Source organism: Erinaceus europaeus, chromosome 6 (assembly GCF_950295315.1).
Source record: "Erinaceus europaeus chromosome 6, mEriEur2.1, whole genome shotgun sequence".
In the NCBI taxonomy this organism is placed as follows: Eukaryota; Metazoa; Chordata; class Mammalia; order Eulipotyphla; family Erinaceidae; genus Erinaceus; species Erinaceus europaeus.
Window position 1 is genome coordinate 3,475,806 of NC_080167.1, and position 21,282 is coordinate 3,497,087.

General features: G+C 59.4%; 1 protein-coding gene across 7 annotated transcripts in view; it reads left to right on the plus strand.

The window, feature by feature from the left end:
- TTC28 (tetratricopeptide repeat domain 28) overlaps window positions 1-21,282 on the plus strand; it is a 487,880-nt gene that overhangs the window by 455,081 nt on the left and 11,517 nt on the right. For all 7 annotated transcript variants that reach the window (XM_060192543.1, XM_060192544.1, XM_060192547.1 and 4 more), the window contains 3 exons: window positions 6,950-7,090; window positions 13,283-13,427; window positions 20,897-21,076. In XM_060192543.1, the coding sequence (XP_060048526.1) occupies window positions 6,950-7,090; window positions 13,283-13,427; window positions 20,897-21,076 (466 nt within the window). The remainder of the gene's footprint in view (window positions 1-6,949; window positions 7,091-13,282; window positions 13,428-20,896; window positions 21,077-21,282) is intronic.

The following is a 21,282-nucleotide window of genomic DNA, read 5'->3' on the forward strand; positions in this document are numbered from 1 at the left end:
ATATGTATATATGTATGTATGTATATATATATATATTTCTACAATAGTCCTCTCTCAGATCACGTCATAGAAAGAAAGTTAAAAATCCCAGGAAGGAAATGGAAGGAAAATATTTTACAAAAGCTATGAAGGCAGTCTGTCCTTAGAAGTGCATGTCTTTCTTTCCACTGACTCGTCTGACTCCCTGTGAAAGCACACGAGGGTGTGTGGGAGGGGGTGCCAGAGCTGCGGCACGTCTCCCAGCACCATCACGAGGCGTCACCAGACTCTTCCAGCAGGGCCGAGTCTGCCCTGGGCGCTGTGAGAGGGGACCCTGCCTCCGACCCCACCCAACCCACCAGTGAGCAAAGAGGAGAGGAGCCGGCAGCCAACCTCCTAAGAGCTTCGGTGCCCTGGGTGTGCAGAGGGGCGGCAGGGAAGACATCTGAGCTGAGTTCAAAGTAGAGGCAGGAGTCCCACATGCTGCAGAGGGGTCCAGGTTAAGAATGGGGCCAGAAACGAGGAAGCCAGGTGGCGCGTTTGCAAGGCGTGTTCACGAGAGGGAGCGGCTCTGGTTTGCTGGAGTGGGCATCTCTCAGGCAGTGGGAGATGCCTTCCCGCGTGTATCTGGTCAGCCGGGCGGTAGCGTCTGTCTCTGGTGTGCGTTTTGAGAACTGCGAGGAGGAACTGGCCATCGAGGGTGCGCCGGCTTGACTGGGTCTGTGTCGCCATCAACCTATCAGTCCGTGCCTGTGCCTGCCTTCTTTCCCACAAAGACGGGTTAGGTGGTCCGAGCTGGGCCAGGCAGCGAACAGACCCAGGGCTTCAAGCTCTTTCTGCCGTAGCACAGTGACCAGATGGGCTGAGCTGGGCCATTTGGACATAGCGAACCACACTGAAGCTGAGAGAGAACTGGGGTCACATCGGGGCAGAATCCCATAGTCCACACTGTCTCAGCAAAGCCTCCAGAGCTTAGAGACCGAGTCACGGGCCTTCCCGTCCACCATAGTCTTGCTGTCTCTGTGCACACAGACTGTCCAGCTCGTGAAGGGACACCTCCTCCTTTGCTTGATAACTGTGTTTACCGAAGGAAGAAGAGAGAGGGAAATAGAAACCCCATGTTTCTCCCTAAGTACAGACTAGATGATTCCAGGTCAGGAGCTGAAGCAGGGTGCTCCCAAAATGCTCCGGAGTTCAAACTGTGTGGAGCTTGTTTGTTTGCTTGTTTAACTCAAGTGGTCGTCTGAGACGTATTCGGGGGATGGGGCGGGGGGGGGGCTATTCTTTCATTAGTTCAGTAATCACAGCACGTAGCAGAATGCGTTCACCACTGCTGTGTATGTAGATGCCCGACAAGTAGATATAATCATTTGTCAGAAGACCAGCCGAAGGCTTGTTCTCAAGTAACTATTCACGGATAGCAATCTGTGGGAACAAGGGAGGAAATAGAGTTTCATCTAGATGCCAGATCTCTAGAGTGGTGCGTGTGTGCATGGCGGTGGCTTTGAACTGTGGAAGAGACTGCTGGTGGATGTCACCGCTCGTTGGGGTCAAACTGGTGGGGTTGCGGTGGGCTCATTAGATGCAGTCTGGCACCAAGGACTCACCAGGTGGGGCCCTGGGCAGCCTCGGCCCCCAGGCAGACGCCCTAGCTGTCTCCTGCACCGCCCCCTTCTGCCCCCCCCCCCCCCCCAGATGCTGCCTGGTTTCCCGGTGACGGCGCTCGGCAGTGTGTCTGCTTCTCAGGTTCTGCTGTGAGGCAGCCCGGAGAGGAGGCCATGTCATCTCTGGCCCCCTGCCCTTGCTTGCTTGAAAAGCAGCTCCTGGGTGATTTACATCTCAAAGCTTTACTTAGGATCACTGTGCAGAAGCAGACAGAGACTGCAGGTAAATCACGAGAAGGTTGCAGAGGTCTCCGATCTCCTGAGTCTCCACAGTGCCGTGCCTTCAGTTTCTAGCACTCCGATCTCTGAGGTAAACGCTCTCTCCAGCTTTTATCAGACCGATTTTGTGCAGCCCAGGATGGTGCTTGTCATCTCTGCACCCCTTCCTGTGTCCAGAACATCCTCTGCTGCCTCGTGTAGGAATCTCATGACGCAGGGTGCTGGCACAGTACAGCCGGCCTCCGGGATTAGGAAGCCCGACTGCAGAGACGCTCACTCCCTTCCCCAGTCCTGCTCTTTGTCGGCTGGGGTCTTTGCTCTGAGAGCGGAACAGTTTGCGGCCCCGGCCGGTTTCCCTCGAGCCGCCGGACACTGCGGTGAGGGCTCCTGCCCCTGCTCCGGGTGACAGTGCAGTGAGTGCAGAAGCAGCCTCCAGATGGGGTGGGAGATGAAGAGAGTCAGCCAGCATGCTGGACATAAGTAAAAGCCTTGGCTCCCAGCTGTCAGCGGGTGGCGGGGAAGGTGGACTGGGAGAGAGCAGGAGGACTTGCTGGCGGTGAGACCCCTCGGGAGCCCCTGCCCAGCCCTGTCTGGCACAGCCCTGCGGTGTGTGGACAGCCTCTGGGGACGGCATGATTCTGTGCCAGGGCGGGGCTCTCACAGGGGCCTGGAGCAGGTACTGGCAGAGCACGTGGAGAAGCTGCCGCCCGCTTCCAGATGCCCCCTCGCTCCAGCTCCCCTCTCCGCGCCGCACCAGGGCCCGGGCCACCGTCCCTCACTTAGGCCAGCCTGGACCGACATTAACCTTCCAGCCTCGTTGTTCTTCGTGACTGAGATGACAGGGACTGGCAGGGAGCTGGGTGGAGTCAGCAAATGCCAAGACAGGCCTGAGGCAGGGGCAGGGCAGGGGCAGGGGCAGAGACCTCTGCCTCTACTTCCAGGAGCAGGCGGGTCGAAGCGCCAGGCCACAGGGAGGGAAGGGGAGATGGAGTGTGGTGGCGGTCAGGGCCTGTGGCAGGACACAGGGATGGAGCAGTCATCCGGCTGGGTGGACAGGAGTAGAGAGTGATCAGAATGGAGAGAAGAGTCAGCAGGTGCACCCCACCTGCAGTCTGGGCAGCTGAGGGGTCAGGAAGGCTCACCTCCTCTGTTCCCAGCCTGCTGCCTGCTTTATAGTCAGCCTCTCTCTCTCTGTCTCTCTCTCTCTCTCTGTCTCTCTCTCTCTCTCTCTCTCTCTCTCTCTCTCTCCCTCTCTCATTCGGGGACCCTCGGGTTGCTTCCAGCTTGAGACAGTTGTGACCAGACCGCCGACCACCACTCATGGATTAGTTTATGTAAACATGATGTTACATTTCTTTAGAGCCAACAGGATAGAGAAGTGCATTTCCTCAGGAGTGGAATTGATAGGCCGTGTGAGAAAGACGTCGTTTATCTTATAGGAAGCTGCAGAATAGTTCCCAGAATGACTTTACCCTTTCATCTCCTACCAGCGGCTGCTGTTGTCAGCTTTGTAAGGCCAGAGACGGTCACACCGGTGTCTGCAGCACCTCCATGCTTTGACTTGTGTCTCTGGGAAGCCCAGTAGCCTTGGACTTTGTTCTCGAGCTCATTTGAAGTCCTTACAGCCTCTTTAGCTGAGTAGCTGTTTAAGTCTCTTGCTGTTTTTTTGTCTGTTTGTTTGTTTCCCCTGTCATTGCTGAGGCTTTGCTACTCTAGGCTGGCTTTCTCAGAGAGAGAGAGACAGAGAAGCCGGGAAAGACCCTACAGCAGCAGAGGTTCCTCAGTGCGGGATTGTGCACGCGGCACAGGAGGTGCCCTCCGCGGAGCTATCTTGCCAGCCCCTCCTGCCCATTTTGAACATTGAGTTGTAAGTGTTCCTGTTGTTGAGGTAGGAACATCTCTAGATATTCTCACTATAAGATCTTTGAAGGTGTGAGATATGCAGCTTATGTTAGCCTGTAGCTTGTCTGTTTATTCTCACAAGAATATCTTTGACATAAGAAACGTTAGATTTTTATGACACGGACTCTGTTAACTCTGTTTATGGATCATGCTTTTGGTGAAATGTCGAGGAAACCTGTCACCCTAGCAGTTTGTTCTCCTGTGTTTTCTTTGAAGGGTTGTACACTTTTACATGTTTATAGTTTGAACTGCAATTCATTTTGAGTTAATCTCTCTATAAGGTATGAGTTTAGTCTGAGGTTCTTCTCACAAGGTTGCTGTCTCCCTCTCTCTTCCTTTCTCTTTAATATCTCTCCCCTTCCTTCCTTCCTTCCTTCCTTCCTTCCTTCTCTTTGGGACTTCCCATTTGTTTCTAAGTCCTTTATAGAAACGACCATCTTGGGCAGTTCACTGAGGAGGGAACCGCCTTGCTGTGTGTACGGCCAGGAGTTCCCTGGCAGCTCTGGCCCTAGGTGTGTCTCTGTCTGACTCTGAAAGAAGTGTCCGGAAGCTGGGAAATTCCACGTGTGAGGCCCTGTCCTACAAAACTAACAAACACCTATCTTTGCACCTTTGTCAAAACTAGTGAGTCTTGTTTGGTTGTTCTGTTTGCTGGGGCTCAGTTTTTGTCCCACTGATGTATCTGTCTACCCCTCTGTCAGTACCACACAGACTCATGACTGTACTTCTGTAATGAGTCTCAAAATCTAGTTGTGTTATTCCTCCAACTTTATTCTGTTTCTTCAAAATTGTTTTTCTGCTCTAATTCATTTGAATTTTCTAAAGATGTATTTATTAATGAGAGAAAGAGGAGAGAGATGAGAGAGAGAGATATGAGAGAGAGAGATCCAAAGTTTTCTTCCATATGTGATGCCAGGGATCAATCCTGGCACCTCATGCTTGAGAGTCCAGTCACCTGGGCCTGAGGTCACTGTGACACTAAACTGTGAGTGTCCACAGGCAAGACTCATGTGACTCTCCTGCTCCACTCAGTGATCGTCGCGCGTGTGTGAATGGGAACAGGCCAGATGCCATCTCCAAAAAGTTGGGGGTGGGGAGGGTTGGGTAGAAGGACCCCCAGTGGAGCAGCACTCTTGGGACCCCTGCTATAGAGAGGAGGCTTGCGTTGTAAGTGGGAAACCCCCCTATCTGTGCCGCTACTTGTTTCCACCTTCAGTATTCATGCTTTGGAGTGCCAGGCAGCAGGAAACAACCCCAGTAAACATGAACTTCTGAAGGCATCCTGTGGCTGACAGCAGAGTGCAGCTGCAAGGTAACGGGGCTGGCACGAGCTGCAGTTGACTCTTCTCCCCTTTGTTAAGCGCTGGATGACAAGCAGACAGTCACATTCAGGTGACAGATACATCCCTGGACAGAGGGGCTTGTCGAGTGATACTTACCAGTGTCTCTGTGAAGGGCCTTCACCTCCCAGGGGAGCACTCAAGCCCTCGGTTTGGCTGGCACTGGAGCAGGAGAAGGAGAAGCTCTCCAACAGAATGGGGCCCTGCGGATTGGCGTGGGTGCTCAGATGTCCCCTGGCTTCTCCTCTTTCCTGCCTCCCTGAGACTAGGAAGCCGAGACGCTGGTGCCTAGAGGGAGAGGAGGGCGGTCCTGGGCTCAGCCCCGGCCCCACGTCCTACTGCACCTTGGCCAAGTCTCCCGGCTTCTCCGGTCGCCAGTCTGCAGACACAAGACAGCTGGTGAGAGCCTGCCTGCACATAATCAAGCCCGTGCAGGGGCGCTCTGCGTGGTGCACCGTCTCCTGTGTCGCTCCTGCCGTCCTTCTGTGGCCTGGCACCGTGCTCTGTGTGGAGCCTGTCCCCGACCGCTGGGCTAATTCGGCAGTGCGGTTCTGGACGGGCGAGGGCCTAGCCGGCCCAGAAAGCCTGACTCTGCTCCCCGGCCTGCTCCGTTCTGACACTCCTCTGGGGCACAAGCTCTTGGGAGGCAAGCGCACGACCGCGATGGCTCACGTCTGAGCTGGGACACTGGGCCCTGGGACACGGGGGCGCACATGCAGGGTTAGCGATTCACCATAGGAACTGGCTCACAGAATTACACACCAAGACGTTCCGAGATCTACATCTGGCTGGCTGGAGACCAGAAGAGGGGTGGTGTAAGTTCCGACCAGCCTCACCCAGAAATCCCCTCCCAGCCAGCCCCCAAATAACGTTTAATCCCGTGTCCGGGGGCCTGGTCAAGATGGCATCAGATTCACCAGGCAGGGCCATGCTGTCTCTCTTGCCTCCGGGGAGGGACTTAGTTCTCAGGCCTGGTTGTTGGCAGCAGGTCACGTTCCTCTTCGACCCAAAGGTCTACAAGCTCTTCCTTCGGGGTGACAGGGGTGACAGGAAGCCCAGCCCCGACACCTGCCAGCTCTGCACCCCTGGCATCTGTCCCCCACCTCCTCGGTCCCGCCCGGCACCCTCCACGCCTCCACACTCACTCAGCAGGAAACTTGAAACAGTCGCCACACTGGCCTGAGGTGCCAAGCGGCATCTCCACAAAACCGGGCTGCGGCCTCTGGACCGCAGGAAGGGGGAGGCCCGCCCGGTGTGGCGAGGCCCAGGGACAGAACAGCAGGCTGCTACGGGTGCGCTCCCGGGGCCCACTCGCTCCTGCCTCGGACCCGGTGTCTCCTGCTGTCTGGCGCTCCTGGGCGGTTCCGTTTCCTCAGCTTTGGGAGATGTTCTGTTCGGGCAGCCACGCGGGAGCAGTGAATTCGCTCGCTGGAAACCTGCAGCCTGTTCTCGCTCGCTGGGGCGAGGGGCCTCCCAGCAGTGGCCCCCCAGGCAGTGTCCCCTCCTCTGGAAGACATCCCTCCAGGCTGTGCGTCCCCCACGCCTGTCCCGGGGCCTGGGACCTGGCAGCTGCCTGGGAACCACTTCTGGCGAGGAGGACGCCGGGCTTTGTGCCGGGAGCTGGTACACCTGCCCCTGGGCTGCCCCGCGGAGAGCGGCCGGCCGGCCTCCTGCAGGCACGGCTAACAGTGCTGACCAGGGAGAGAGGACGGCAGTCGGCAGAGTGGAGGGAGGCGCCTGCTGCCCTGGGCTCACTGAGCAGTGGAGTGCAGGCCTTGGAGCAGGCTTCCCTGACTGGGCACCTCCTTCCTCTGACTAATTCTATCCCCCTCCCTCCCCCGCCAGGACCTGTGCCAGCAGCGAGACTGAGAGTGAAGCTGGAGACGTCACGGACCAGCAGTTTGAAGAGATGAACAGCAGACTCAGCTCAGTCACAGACCCCACCGGCTTCCTGCGCATGGTTCGCCGCAATAACCTGTTCAACAGGTGCGTGTGGGCTCTGACTCCAGCACTGGTGTGGGCAGGGCAGGGGCAGGGGCAGGGCAGGGGCAGGGGGCAGGGCAGGGGCAGGTCAGGGACAGGGCAGGGGCAGGGGGCAGGTAAGGGACGGGGCAGGGGCAGGGCAGGGGCAGAGGGCAGGGCAGGGGCAGGGGGCAGGGGCAGGTCAGGGACAGGGCAGGGGCAGGGGGCAGGTCAGGGAAAGAGCAGGGGCAGGGCAGGGGCAGGGAGCCCCTGCTGATGACTCACCAAGCGCCCACCCAGCCACGGCTCCTCTGAGGGGCCCCGGGAGGCGGCAGGCTGAGTGTCCCCCAAGGCATCCTGTCACGGGCCACCCCAAAGACAGTCCTCAGAGTGGCGTCGCTCCTGCAGAGCCCTTGTTTCAGCTGAGTGGAGGCCTCTCCATTTGAAAACAGTGGGTTTCCCAGTTGCTTTTCCCGTTAGTGCTTAGAACTCAGATTTATTAAAATCCCAGGCTAGCTGCCACCCCTCCAACGACAGAGTCCAGGGGTCAGAGTCCTGGAGGGGACCTGGCGACAGAGTCTAGGGGTCAGGCACAGGGGTGGCAGACCTGGCATCAGAGCAGGGGTCTGGCTCCCTGTCCGGGCACCCCCTCAGGGCGGGCCTGCTGAGGGGGCCGAGGGGCAGAGGCACGTGGGGTGGAGCCTGAGGACCGGGCGCCTCCAGCCTGGCACAGGAGCCCTTCCTCCCGTCCCGTTCATCCTGTCCCGTCCCGTCCATCCCGTCCCGTCCGTGGGGGTGTGGCACAGCACCTCCACTTCTTCTGCTGCCCCCTGACACTGAGCCTCGCTCAGGGAGCCTGACTCTCCCAACCTCTGAAGTCAAGGGGGTGGGGGAGCGCAGGACCTGACGGGAGGGAACTAGGCCAGGCTGCTTAAGGGGAGTGTCTGGCTCTAGCAGGGGCACTGAGCCCTGCATGTGTGTGTGTGTGTGTGTGTGTGTGTGTGTGTGTGTGTGTGTGTGCGCGTGTGCGCATGCATATGTGTGAGTGTGTGTGCGTGCGCGTGTGTGCATGTGTGTGTGCATGTGTGCGTGTGTGCGCGCGCGTGTGTGTGTGCATGCATGTGTGCGTGTGTGTGTGTTGGGGGTGCTGCTGTCTGCAGGGGGTCTGAGGAGCCAGGACAGACGGCGCCCCCTCGGGTTCCCGGACCTTCCAGCTGTCCCCTCCCCGGGACCCTGTAGAAAGCCTCTCTGCTCCCCGTGGGGGGGGTAGGACCGCTGTCCCTTCAGCGCCCACGCCCCCTTCTGCACACCCCTGCCCCTCTCCTCCCCTCCCTCCACCAGGTGCGGTGCAGTGAGCACCATCGAGGGGAAGGGTGAGCTGACAGGTGGAGCAGGGCTGTCCTCTGTCCTCTGTCGGAAGCCTGCTGGCATCCAGCCTCAGGAGGCTCCCGGGCTAGTGGCCTTCAGCGCCACCTGCTGGACGCACACGGAGGAGCGGCGGCTGTCAGCCCAGAGACCAGGAGCAGTGCTGACCGCTGGCCGCTCTGTGTCCTGGGGCTGGGGGGCAGTGGCGACCCTCTTCTGCCTGTGGGTAGCCTGGCCCTGCCCTGCCTGGCACCTGCCTCTCATTTGTGAGGCGTGGCCATGTGTCTGGGCCTGGGCCTGGCGGGGCTGTGGATGAGGCAAGGCTGGCAGGTGCCAGATGGGTGGCCAGGACCCTGGGACCCTCACTGCTGTCCCCTGCGGTGCGAGCCTCCTGTCAGGACCCCATTCTTCTGGGGCAGAGAGCACAGTCCCTGTCTCAGTGCAGGGAGCCGAGCAGAGCCAGCCAGGCCGAGAGCCCCCCTCTTGCAGGCTGCCGGGTGTGGTGGGTGCACAGGAGCATGGTGGCACTGCCAGGGAGGGGGTGGACATGCCCCCAGGCCCACTCACACCTTCCAGCCTCTTGGGCTGGGGACTACAGCCCGGGACACCTGCCGCCAGCTGGAGACAGTTTATTCTTAAAAACTACAAGGGCTGGTCCGGGCGATAGTGCAGCGGGTTAAGTGCACATGGTATGAATTACAAGGATCCCAGTTCAAGCCCCCGGATCCCCACCTACAGGGGTGCCGCTTCACAGGCAGTGAAGCAGGTCTGCAGGTGTCTGTCTTTCTCTCTGTGTGTCTGTCTTCCCCTTCTCTCTTGGTTTCTCTCTGTCCTGTCCAACAATAACAACAGCAATAAAAATAATAATAATAGCAACAAGGGCAACAAAATGGGGAAAATGGCCTCCAGGAGCAGTGGGTTTGTAGTGCAGGCGCCGAGCCGCAGCGATAACCCTGGAGGCAAAAAGAGAAAAATGCTAGAAGAGCCCCACGAGGACTTCGGCCCAACGTATTCAGGCTGCAGGAGAAGCTCAAGGACCACGGGAGGCTGTGCCACAGTCCCACGGCCAGTGGGTACCAGCGCCGTCCTGGAGGCCTATGGGCCACCGTGTGCACTCTGGGCTCAGAGCAGAGGAGCTGGCGGCTGCTCTGAAGGGCTGAGTCTTGTCTGTCTTCAGATGCCACGCAGGTGTGCCTGGTGGTCACTGCTGTGGCCGTGGGGGCAGGAGAGCTTGCTGACCGCACTCTGCGTCTTGTGGCCTCGGAGGGGCAGAAACCATTGGCTCCCACTATGGCCTGCCAGCCACCCCTGTGCCCACTCCCCAGGCGGCTCCAGGGCCCATGGGCCTCCTTACTCTGGGCTCCCTACCCCCGAGTCTCTTCCTGGGCCGCTGCCTTCGGGTTGAACGCCACCCGCGGCATCTCTTACCCATCACAGCCTGTTTCTGCATCAGACAGACCTTACTGCATAGAGTGCCGGCAGTGCACGACCCTCCCAGCTTCCAGCCCCAGCACCACATGAGAGATGCTGTGTGTGTGTGTGTGTGTGTGTGTGTGTGTGTGCGCGCACGCGCACGTGCGTATGCATGTGCCAGGTCAGGAGTAGAGGAATTGTACATGCATGAGACCTTAGTTCCAAAAATAAAAGAAAGGGAGAGAGAGAGAGAGAGAGAGAGAGGTGCTGCCCAGAGACCAGGCCACAGGACCTGATGGGCATGGGGAGTCCTAGCTGAGAGCATGAGGGACGCAGCCCCTGCTCTGCCCACCGCACCCCTCCCCCTCGTGGCTCCACACACTTGCTCCTCTGAGTTGCCCTTCCTGCTATTTTTTTTCCCTCCAGGGTTATTGCTGGGCTCGGTGCCTGCACCATGAATCCACCGCTCCTGGAGGCCATTTCCCCCCCTTTTGTTGCCCTTGTTGTTGTAGCCTCATTGCGGCTACTATTATTGCCATTGTTGATGTTGTTCATTGTTGGACAGGACAGAGAGAAATGGAGCGAGGAGGGGAAGACAGAGAGGGGGAGAGAAAGACAGACACCTGCAGATCTGCTTCACCGCCTGTGAAGCGACTCCCCTGCAGGTGGGGAGCCGGGGGCTCGAACCGGGATCCTTACGCCGGTCCTTGTGCTTTGTGCCACATGAGCTTAACCCACTGCACCACCAACGACCCCCCCCTCCACTTTTTTATTGAACTTTTTTTTCTTTATTGGGGGATTAATGGTTTAAAGTCGACAGTGAATACAGTAGTTTGTACATGCATAACATTTCCCAGTTTTCCACATAAGACTACAACCCCCACTAGGTCCTCTGTCATCATGTTGCAGGACCCTCCCCACCCCCCCACCCCACCCCAGAGTCTTTCACTTTGGTGCAGTGCTCCAGCTGCAGTCTGAGTTCTGCTTAGTGTTTCTCTTCTGATCTTGTTTCTCCGCTTCTATCTGTGAGTGAGATCATCCCATATGCATCCTTCTCTCCCTGGCTGATATCACGTCACAGGATTCCTTCAAGCTCCATCCAAGATGGGGTGAAGAAGGTGAATTCCCCATTCTTAATAGCTGAGTAGTATTCCATTGTGTATCTAGACCACAACTTGCTCAGCCACTCATCTGTGGTTGGACACCTGGGTTGCTTTCAGGTTTTGGCTATTACACATTGTGCTTCCAAGAACATATGTGTACACAGATCTTTTTGGATGGGTGTGTTGGGTTCCTTAGGATCTATCCCCAGGAGAGGAATTCCAGAGTCATAGGGTAGGTCCACTTCTAGCCTCCTGAGAGTTCCCCAGACTGTTCTCCACAGTCCTGCCACTTCTTGCCCACAGGTCCCTGCTCTCTGTGCCACAGTCTGGGATCTTTAAAGGGAGCTTCACTCAGTTCAGAGCCGGAGCACTCCTGGACACGCACACGCGCGCGCACGCACACACACACACACACACACACACACACACACACACACGCATTCACCCGCCCACTGCATCGTTACCACCTGCAGCCACGTTGTCTGGGTCGGCAGCGGCTGAACCACATAGCTGCGTCCAGGCAAGGAGCATGTCCGAGGTCCCTGCGGCCCAGGGAGGGTGACAGGCCCCATCTGGGCTGCTGAGGGCGCAGGCGCCCCTCGTGTCAGGATGGAATGCCTGCTCCGGAGAGTGGCAGGGACCCCCCTTCGGGGGGCATTGCTCTTTGCAGCGTGTTGTGTGGACTGAAGTGAGCCTCTGAGTGTCACTCCAGGGCGCTCTCTGCTTCGCTGGCTCTGACGGCAGACGGGCCTGCCCCCGTCACTTGTAATTACGTGTTTCTGAGCAAGTGCTCTTTCTGCTCTTGTGGGGAGTGGGGGTGAGGGGGGAAAGACACAAACAGCTCAGCTTAACGAGGCCCCAGAATTCAGGCCCAGGGGACAGTGCTGAGACCTCCAGCCAGGACTGGGGAGAAGCCTCCCGGAAGATACAAGCACACCTTGCCTATCATTTCTGCGCACGGCCCTAGGTCTGGGTGGTGTCGGCCACGAAGCTGCCATGAGCCAGTGTGTGTGGCGGAGCCTGGCGGCCGTGGCACGACCTCCAGTCGACCGCCTCCAGAGGCCGGCTGCAGACCCCGAGGCTGATAGGAGCCTGCCGCCCTGCCTGCCACTGCAGTCTGTCCCCTGTGGCGCCCAGGGCCCTTGCCAGTGCCGGGCAGGAAGGTGGGGCTCAGGAGGCACTTCCCCTCAGATCCGGGGCCTCACCGTGTGTGACGTCACCACTCTGGGTGACTTTGCGCTCAGACAGATAGACCCCCACAGCACTGGAGCTTTGCTGGCACCCTGGCACCTCCTGTGGCTTCAGCCAGAGTTCGAGCCTGGGCTGTTGACATGGCAGAGAGCACATGCCCAGCCTGCTGAGTTCTCCAGCCCCCAGAAAACACTGTTCTAGTGAGTGAGTGGATGGATGGGTGGGTGGATGGGTGGGTGGATGGGTGGGTGGGTGGATGGGTGGGTGGGTGAATGGATGAGTGTGTGTGGATGGATGGATGGATGGATGGATGGATGGATGGATGGATGGATGGATGGATGGATGGGTGGATGGATGGATGGATGGATACATGGATGGATGGATGGGTGGGTGGATGGATGGATGGGTGGGTGGATGGGTGGGTGGGTGGATGGATGGGTGGGTGGGTGAATGGATGAGTGTGTGGGTGGATGGATGGATGGGTGGATGGATGGATGGATGGATGGATGAATGGATGGATACATGGATGGATGGATGGGTGGGTGGATGGATGGATGGGTAGATGGATGGATGGTTGAGTTGATGGGTGGATAGGTGGGTAGATGAGTTTCCTCATCTTGTGTTGGGAGTGTGAACTGAGGAGGCTTGAAGTTGAAAACATCTTCCACTCTGAACATGGGCTTGAAGTTCAGAACCTGAGCAAGCCCCACAGCTCACCAGCGCTGCCCTGCCCTCCCTGCCCAGCTCCCCTCTGGGTTGGGCTCCGTGCACGCCATCTGAGGGCTGCCTCTGGGTCCCATGGTGGACCTCCCCCAGCCGCCGCCCTGGTGTGTGGCTGCCGGTGTTGTCCTCCTCCCACCGGTGTCGCTGGCTCTCATGCTCCTCCTGGCCCCCACGTCTGCGCCACACAGTGGCTCCACACACGGGTGTAATTAAATCCTCTGAACGGCACTTGGGACGTTTGGTCATGCAGGAGACTCCACAGAAACCCGGGCTGTCTGTGCAGCTGGCTCGCCCTGTGGCCCCTGTGGCAGCTCACTGCCCTGAAAACCACCTGGGATGGGGCGGCACGGGGGCCCCCTCCCAACGCCCGTCTGTGCCCGGCCTGGCTGTGCCTGGCTGACCCCGCGGCCTCTCTCCCTAGGAGCTGCCAGAGCATGACGAGCTTGGTCAGCAGCCCCGTGTCGCCCGTCAAGGACGGAACCTCCTCTCTCCCCCGGAAGCAGAGCTCCTTTGCCAGGTCCCCGCTGAGGGCTCTGTATGACCTGCTCATCGCGCCCATGGAAGGGGTAAGTGCCCAGGGCTCCGGGCTGCTTGGCATCAGAACACATCACGCACGGCTCAGTGCCCAGGAGGACCCGCAGACTGGAGACGAGCCCGAGACCGGGGTGGGGGGGGAGGACACAAACACACGTCTGCTCTGCCAGTGTGTCGGCTCTGGACACGGATTCGCTGGCCCTGCCCGTGCGGCAGACTTGGCTCCAGCCCTCGTTCTGTCTGTCACCGGCCAGGTGGACAGGGTCAGGTACAAACTGCCACCACGCTCCCTCCCTTCCCGGCCTGCCCCTGACACGCGAGGGCCTGGCTGCACCAGCTGACCGGGGTCAGTGTGGACGCTGGCGATGTGGGTGCAGGACCGCACGTGTTCAGGGGCGCTTCCCACTCTCCACCTCTGTCTCTGTCTCTTTCCATCTCTCTCTCTCTCTCTCTCTCTCTCTCTCTCTCGCTCACCCACGGCTCATTGTCAGCCACCCTGTACTTGCAGTCCCCGAAGGAGGCAGAGGTGGCCTTGCAGACATTTCCTGCGCAGACATTTCCCCTCCGCATTTCCTGCCCCCTCAGGGGTGTGAGCCCCGGGGAACGCCTGTGTGCTAGAGCTGGGTGGCAGGCAGGCAGCGGAACCTCTGGGGCGACCTGGGCCCGGCTGCTGTGTCCTCAGCAGGAAGGAAGGACGGTGCTACCCCATGAGCTGGCTCTGAGCACCCTGGGGTGGGGGTGGGGGGCTCCCGTGGGCCCTTTCCGGCCTAGAAAGCAGATGACCCAAGCAGGAAGTCAGCTAGTGACGTTTCCATGGCTGCACTTGGGTGACAGCTGGGAGGTCTCTGAGAGGTCGTGCATCAGAAGGAAGGCTGGGTATGCACCGTGAGGCCGTATCTGGGGAGCCCACCAGCTGGCACGGCACCAGGTTCTGGCTTTTTGTTGGGTTGGGTCGGAGTCTAGCCCGCATGGCAGCTGATGCCCTGCTGGGTGTGTCTCAGGCAGGACTCCTCCTGTAGGCACGAGTGGGGAAGCTCTGACATCCGTTTGGGTAGATGGAACATCATTTAAGGCCACTCAAAGCCATCAACTTAAAAAACAGCATATGAGGAAAATGCCTGTGATTGTCTCGGCAGGCCCAAGCCTGGTAACTCTGTGGCCCATACGTGGCCCGCAGGCCAGATGTCCCCCGGCCTCCTTCTCTGGGTGGAGGCCGGCCGGAGGAGGAGGCTGAGGGCAGAGGGCTGAGCCCGTCCGTCCAACCCCGTGTTTCTGCCTGGGAGCAAAGCCGCTCATCCTCAGAGCAGATGCCGGCAGTTCATGAGATCTGGCCGGGACCTTAGACCCCCTCAGGACTCTCTCATCCCAGAGAAGAAAGGTCCACTGGCAGGGTGAGCGGTGGCTCTGGTCTACGCTCCTCCAGAGCTGCCGGCCAGATGAAGGCTTGTGGACTCGGGTCAGACAAGAGCAGCGGCTGGACTGGGGCCCAAGGAAGGGCCAGTGTGAGGGGCCGAGAGCTGTATGACCACGGTGATGACCCCTCACTTCAGGGGCGCAGTCTCCTGGCCTCTCCAGCCACGCAGGGCCAGTGTGAGGGGCCGAGAGCTGTTAGGGTTAGGGGTTAGGGTTAGGATTGATGGTGATGACCCCTCACTTCAGAGGCGCAGTCTCCTCTTGAAGAGGCGCATTTGGTGCAGAGGTGGTCCTTAGTGCCCAGGATCCACTGCGTCCTGTGTGACTGGGGCGTTTGAGCAGAGGAGACTGGCTGCTTCAAACGACATGTCCAGGAAGCCTCTGGGAGTCATTCAGTGCAGGACCTTTGCTGATGAAGTCCATCATTGTCCTCCAACTTGGACTGTGAGCGTCCATTCCCACGTGCAGGGGACCTTGGTTGGTCCAGAAACTTGGTGCTGTCCTGTCCATGATGGTGCTCACAGCCTGTGTGTGGCGGTAGTCCAGGAGGGTCCTCCTCCGGGATGTCCAGTGCGGGAGGCCTGGGTCACTCTTCTGCTCCTGGCCCTAGCTCGCCCAGCAGGACCACGGACCACTAGAGGGCGCCACTACACCACGCTACTTCGGCTGATGCCAGATCCAGGCCTGCACATTCTCCCTGAAAACACAAATCAAACCGGAGTCTGTGATTCTCAGTCAGCGACACATCAAGACTAAAATGATCATCCTCTTCACACAGGGCTCATAATTATTTGAACAACTGCTTTTGTTTAGCCGTAGTGCTGTTGCTGAGGGACTAGGTCAGATGGTTTGCAAAGTGGAACAGCATAATGTGGCACCAGCGGCCTGCACCAGCACTTGATTTGATCTGGCTTCAGGGCAACACGGTCGCGGCTCTTTCCTGAAGCCTCACTGTCCTCTGCTGTCAGGCCGGGGCACTCATGTCCAGTCATCTCCGAGGGGACCCGCTTCTGCCTGCACACAGCCGTCATCAGACATTAAGTCAAGTCCGCCTGACACCCAAAGGAGAAAATGTCACCAGAGGGAAGTTACACGGTGCCTAGTGTGAGGGGAGGCCGTTTGTGTCTGTTGCTTCTTAAAGGCATCAGAGGGGCTTCCTGGGCCATGATGGGAACCACGGCGCGTACATAGAGCTCTGGGCCTGTGGGGCTGCTCTCCCGCCCAGGCCCCGGCCGTCCCCTGTGTTTGCAGACGGGGCTCCATGCAAAGCCACCGCAGGAGGACTCCCTCGGGCTCGGCCAGGCCCAAGCACTCTTAGATGCCCAGCCACACACATCTATCTTTGGGATCTTCTGAGTCGGACTTGTTCAGTTGTGGTCCCTGTTGTCCTCGCCACTATGTCCACTTCCTAAAACCCGTTTCTTAAATGTTCAGTATTGAAGACCGAGGTTACAGGACAGGCAGAGAGGCATAGCATTCCTGCTCCACTTCTGTTCTGGGTGAATCCGGTTACCCAGAAGTGTGCCTGAGGCTTACCGCTGCTCTCAGCTTGGCCAGCTCCTTCCCTGGGCTCTGGAGCTCTGACGCAGGCTCTCATCAGAGGACAGCCCCACCCTGATTACCGCTCTGGGGAGTGGGGCGAGGACTCCCCTGGCGTTCCCAGGCGGCCTGGCCAGCGGGCGCACACCAGGCAGAAGCACAGGCGTGAGCCTGAGTGTCATGCCCCGGGGGCGGGGAGCCAGGGAGTGCCTGCCCACATAAGCGGGGGGAGGCTGAGGCCGGGGGACCGCTGTGCTCCGCCTGGCACCCACCACCAGGCTGTGACTGGTCTCCACCGGAGGCACCTGGCGTAGTAGCCACACGAGGATGTGTGCCACGTTAGGACAGCGAGCCTGTCCACGGCTGATTCTGGGGGACAGAGCCGTTACCACAGGCTGTCCGCCGTTCTGCTGGCAGTGACTCGGGAGCTCCTGTCTCCGAGGAGTGTGGGCTCCTGTCCTCAGGCTGGCCAAGCCAAGAGAGCGCACGCACACACACGCGCACACACACATATACATGCACACGTGCGTGCACACACGTGCACACACGCACACACATGAGCGCACACGCACACATGCGCACACACACACACACATGCACGCACACACATACACACGCACACATGCGCACATGCACACACGTACACGTGCGCACACACAAACACACACACATGCATGCACACGCACACACACACTTGCACACATGCCCAGGTCCTCCGCTCGTGCAGTGTTGGGAGCCCTACTGGCTCTGGAAGCCAGTCTTTTCTTTTTAATAAAACAGAGACAAATTGATAGTGAAGGGGAATGGAGAGGGACAGCAAGAGAAACACGCACAGCCCTGCTTCACTGCTGTGACACTGGGGAGTGCGGGCTTGAACCCGTCATTGCACATGGCCCAGCCGTCAGCACAGTTCACTCCGCCCAGATCTCTTGGCGATCTGCCCAGAAGTGGGCGCTCAGGAGGCTTCCCTCCGTCTCAGCAGCCACAATGCTGAGAAAGCCTCAAGTTGTCCTCCGTCCTCCAGGGAGGACTCGCCCCGTGCCCCTGGGGTGCGCTGGCCCTCGGAGCCTGGGTCAGGAATGGCACTCGGAAGCAGCTTGTAGTGGGCTACCAAGGGCCGTGCTGTGGACGGTGATGACGGAACATGAGATGAGGTTGGGGGCCGTGGCCTGGGTGACACACTGCCGCCACCACGGGCTTCATCCCGCTGACCTGTGTGGGGACAGACACAGGCTCCGTCAGGCAGGCTGGAGACGGGCACAGGCAGGTGTGTCTTCCCCTCACCGCTTGCCCCAGGCTTGTCCCAACAGCTTAGCTGGGAGAGGCGAATGTGCAGACAGCTCCTAGTGAACGAGGAGCTACGGGCATGAAGTGGCATGTGGTCTCTGGCAGACAAATGTGCCCGGGACGGGGCCTGGCTCACGCCGGGAGATGGCAGAATGCAGATGCAAAGAGACTTTGGCGGTGAGGCCCCAGAGGTCTCAGGTTCAATCCCTGCTGCCCCCACAGGCCAGAGCTGAAGCCTGCTCTGATTCCACAGGAGACTGGAGCAGGCCTGGGGTCCCCCCCCCAAAGGCCAGCAGCATAGCTCACGCGGACAGTGCGCTCGCTCTGGGCCCAGGTCCAAGCCCGGCCTCCACTATGCTGAAGAAGCTTCAGTGCTGTGGTGTCTTTCTTTCTTGTCTCCCTCTGAAAATGTCTTCCTGGAGTGATGAAGCTCAGTGAAAATCAAAAGAGAACAAACAAAAAGAAAAGGGAAAGAGAAAAGAAAGGAACCGAGAGAGGAAGGAGAGAAAGGAGGGGGGCAGGCTGGTGGGGCAGGCGGCCATGCCGTGGGTGGAGAAGGTGGGAGTCGGGTGAGGTGCTGAGGAGGCAGAACCTCAAAGAACACGGGCTCTGGGCACCTCGTTTCCTGTTAGGGGTGGCGAGGAAGGCCATTCCCTGCCAGACTGCAAAGCTGCACCTCGAGGGGGGCGAGCTCCAGGCCCCCGTAACACCCACCTTCCCCTGCAAAATCCGTCAGCTAAGTAGCCCTTGCGGGGTTTCGAGGTGAAGGGCTGTGAACTGAGAGTAGCCACCGGAACCCCCTTGGGGCCCACTCGCCGCCCGTGGAAGGACTGCTCCTTCTCTGCAGAGACCAGGCCTGTGTGGCCTCTGCTCACTGCCAGTCAGAGCTGTACTGTGTGCGGGGTGCAGGCCTCCCCGCCTGGCCCAGTGGGTCCTCCATGGCATTTCCTGCAGTCACAGGGACTCGGTCCACTGAGAGTGGAGGGATGCCGGGCAGGAGACAGACGACCAGAGACTCATGGCTGAGCTGTACGCAGTATCTCTTTATTCATGTGGAACACAGCACAATCTAAGCCATCTAAACTAAACTAACTATATCACAATCCTGTCCTTATATGTGTACTTGCCAAGTAGGGTGGAAACAGGATGTGACGTAGAGAGGGTGGAGCGAAAAGAGAGACTGGTGGAAATCGGGGTGTGACTAGGAGAGGGGGCGGAGCAAAAAGACATCATGAACCAGTGGGGATGAAACCAGTGTCCTGCAGGCAGGGCGGTGCTTCCTTAACAGTGGTTATGTAAATAGGATACAGTGTTAAGCAGGGGGATTAAACCAATGAAACAGAAGGGGCTTTAGAAGCAGAATTTAGAAGCATACCAACAGAGGGACACTCTACGGAGCAGCTAACTTTAGTCCGCTGGTCGGTCTGTCCTGCCCTACTTCAGCAGTTCCCTTCCAGAACCTTGAGGGGTGAGGTGCTGGGAGCTGCCTGCGGCAGGAGCCACTTATCTCTGAAACCCAGGATGCTGTAAACCAGCAAATAGCTTTCTGGATTGGCGTCCGGAGGCCAGAGTAGCATTGGCTCGAGCCTCTTTCCCACCAGCAGGTGATGTGTAATTTGGATGGAGGCGTCACTTTCTTTGTGGCTGTCAAGTTCACACTGGATTACAGCTCATCTTTGCATCCAAGGGCACCTGCATCTACCCTGCAGGACAGCCTTTCTGGCGTGTCTGTCAGCCTTGTCTCTGGAGCTGTCAGTCTGCTGTGACTATCTGCCCACAAGCTGTCTCCTGCCTCACTCGTGCTGCTCAGGTGAGGGTCCCCTGGGCCTGGGCCGTGTGCCTGCTGGGTCCCAGCCACGAGGCACCGTCCCCAGAGGAGCAGACGGCTGAACGGGCTTCAGTTCAGAGAAGCCTCCCGGCCTCCCTGCTGGGATTCCAGAGACTCACTGTCCTCTCCTTCATCGAGGCCACGCCCTAGGGCCCTGGCCTGTGGCCATCCAGCTGCGCACAGCCCATCCTGTGAGGCTGGAGACTCGGACACTTGGCTCATCAGCTTGGCAGGTCTTCTGGGCCAGGAGAGCCACTCTCTCCCGACTTGTTGCCTGTCTGTCTGTCAGGGTGGGCCTTCCCGGTCCTCGGTTGCCTGGGCGACCTCCCGGGGACCCACCACAGTGCCCTGGTGGGCACTCCCACCTCCTGGGCTGAATCCCAATCTCCCGTGGTATTAGCCCTCATGTCTGCTTCTTGAGCCCGCTGCCGGCACTGTGGTGATGATAGCACACGGGGGCATCGCAGTGGCCAGCCGGAGCTCAGAACAGTGGCTCCTGGCACAAGCAGGCAGGCTGACAGGCCTGTCAGGGAAGGTCCCCATGCTGCCTGGAGCCCCTCAGGCTGTGGCCCAGATAAGGCAAACCCTGGGTAGAGAGACACCACCGGGGCCTTGCCTCTGATGCCCATGCTGCCACCACCAGGGTGTGTCTGGAGACGTCAGTGCCCAGTTTGCCCTCACGGGCATCGCAGTCACATCTGCAGACCCCGTGAGGCCAGGTCACCGTGAGCCCAGTGCTCTGCCCAGATCCTGGGTCCACGTGTCAGACTGTCGTCACAGAGGGGACACCAGCCTGCGGTGCTGGCTGGTAGGGGACCTTGGACCCTGCCCTCTCCTCCCCGTGCCAGCCCACGGTCTCGGCACGCCCCACTTGGTCGAGCGGACAAGAAGCCGGACGATCTCGTTTTGTGTCTCCACTGTCTAGATACAGCTACGCAGTTTGAAGAGGAAAATGCTACGGGGGTGGGGCGTACGGCTGAGGGCCCCCCAAGGCACAGGTCGCTCTCGGTTAGCCCCGCGCGCCCTGCCACCTCAGCTGAGTGCCAGGCCTGCACCGGGGCTCGCTGGCAGGCGCCCCACTTTCTGAAGGTGGTGAGGGCAGGAGACGCTCTGGCTGTGACCAGTGGCCGGTGCCCCGGGCACCCACACGGGAAGCTGCCTGCTGACAGCGCCCCTCACGTGCGGTCCGTGTCCCGAATGGGTGGCACACCCTCTTCCACTCCTGTTTCGAGCAGTCCCTCCCGCCCTGCTCTGGGGTACCCGCAGCCAAGCCAGCACCCCCCCCCCATTCCTTGGGGTCCTCGCTGCCTCTCCTGCTCAAGCAGTGCCTCTGGGTCCACGTGGATCCTCGTCCAGGGCCTCGGCCGCAGACCCTGTCCCCGGGGCCCCTCGGGCTGGCCGGGCGGTCAGGCTGGCGTCTCTGCTTGCTCGCAGGGCCTGATGCACTCCAGCGGCCCCGTGGGCCGGCACCGGCAGCTGGTCCTGGTGCTGGAGGGGGAGCTCTACCTCATCCCCTTCGCCCTCCTCAAGGGAAGCTCATCCAACGAGTACCTGTACGAGCGCTTCGCCCTCATCGCTGTCCCTTCCATCCGCTCCCTCGGGCCGCAGTCCAAGGTAGGCTCCCGGCTCGGTGTCACGGCGGCGGACGGGGAGGCCGGCGCGGCTCCAGGGTGGGCTCAGAATGCCCTTTGCTCTGCGGCCGACTAGGAGGGCTCTTCTGAGGGGGGCGTCCTTTGCCTCCCCTGGAGGCCATGATCTGTGTCACTTCTTACCCAGTGTCTCGCTGAGACGTCCTGCTTTCCGAGGCACTGAGTGTCGAG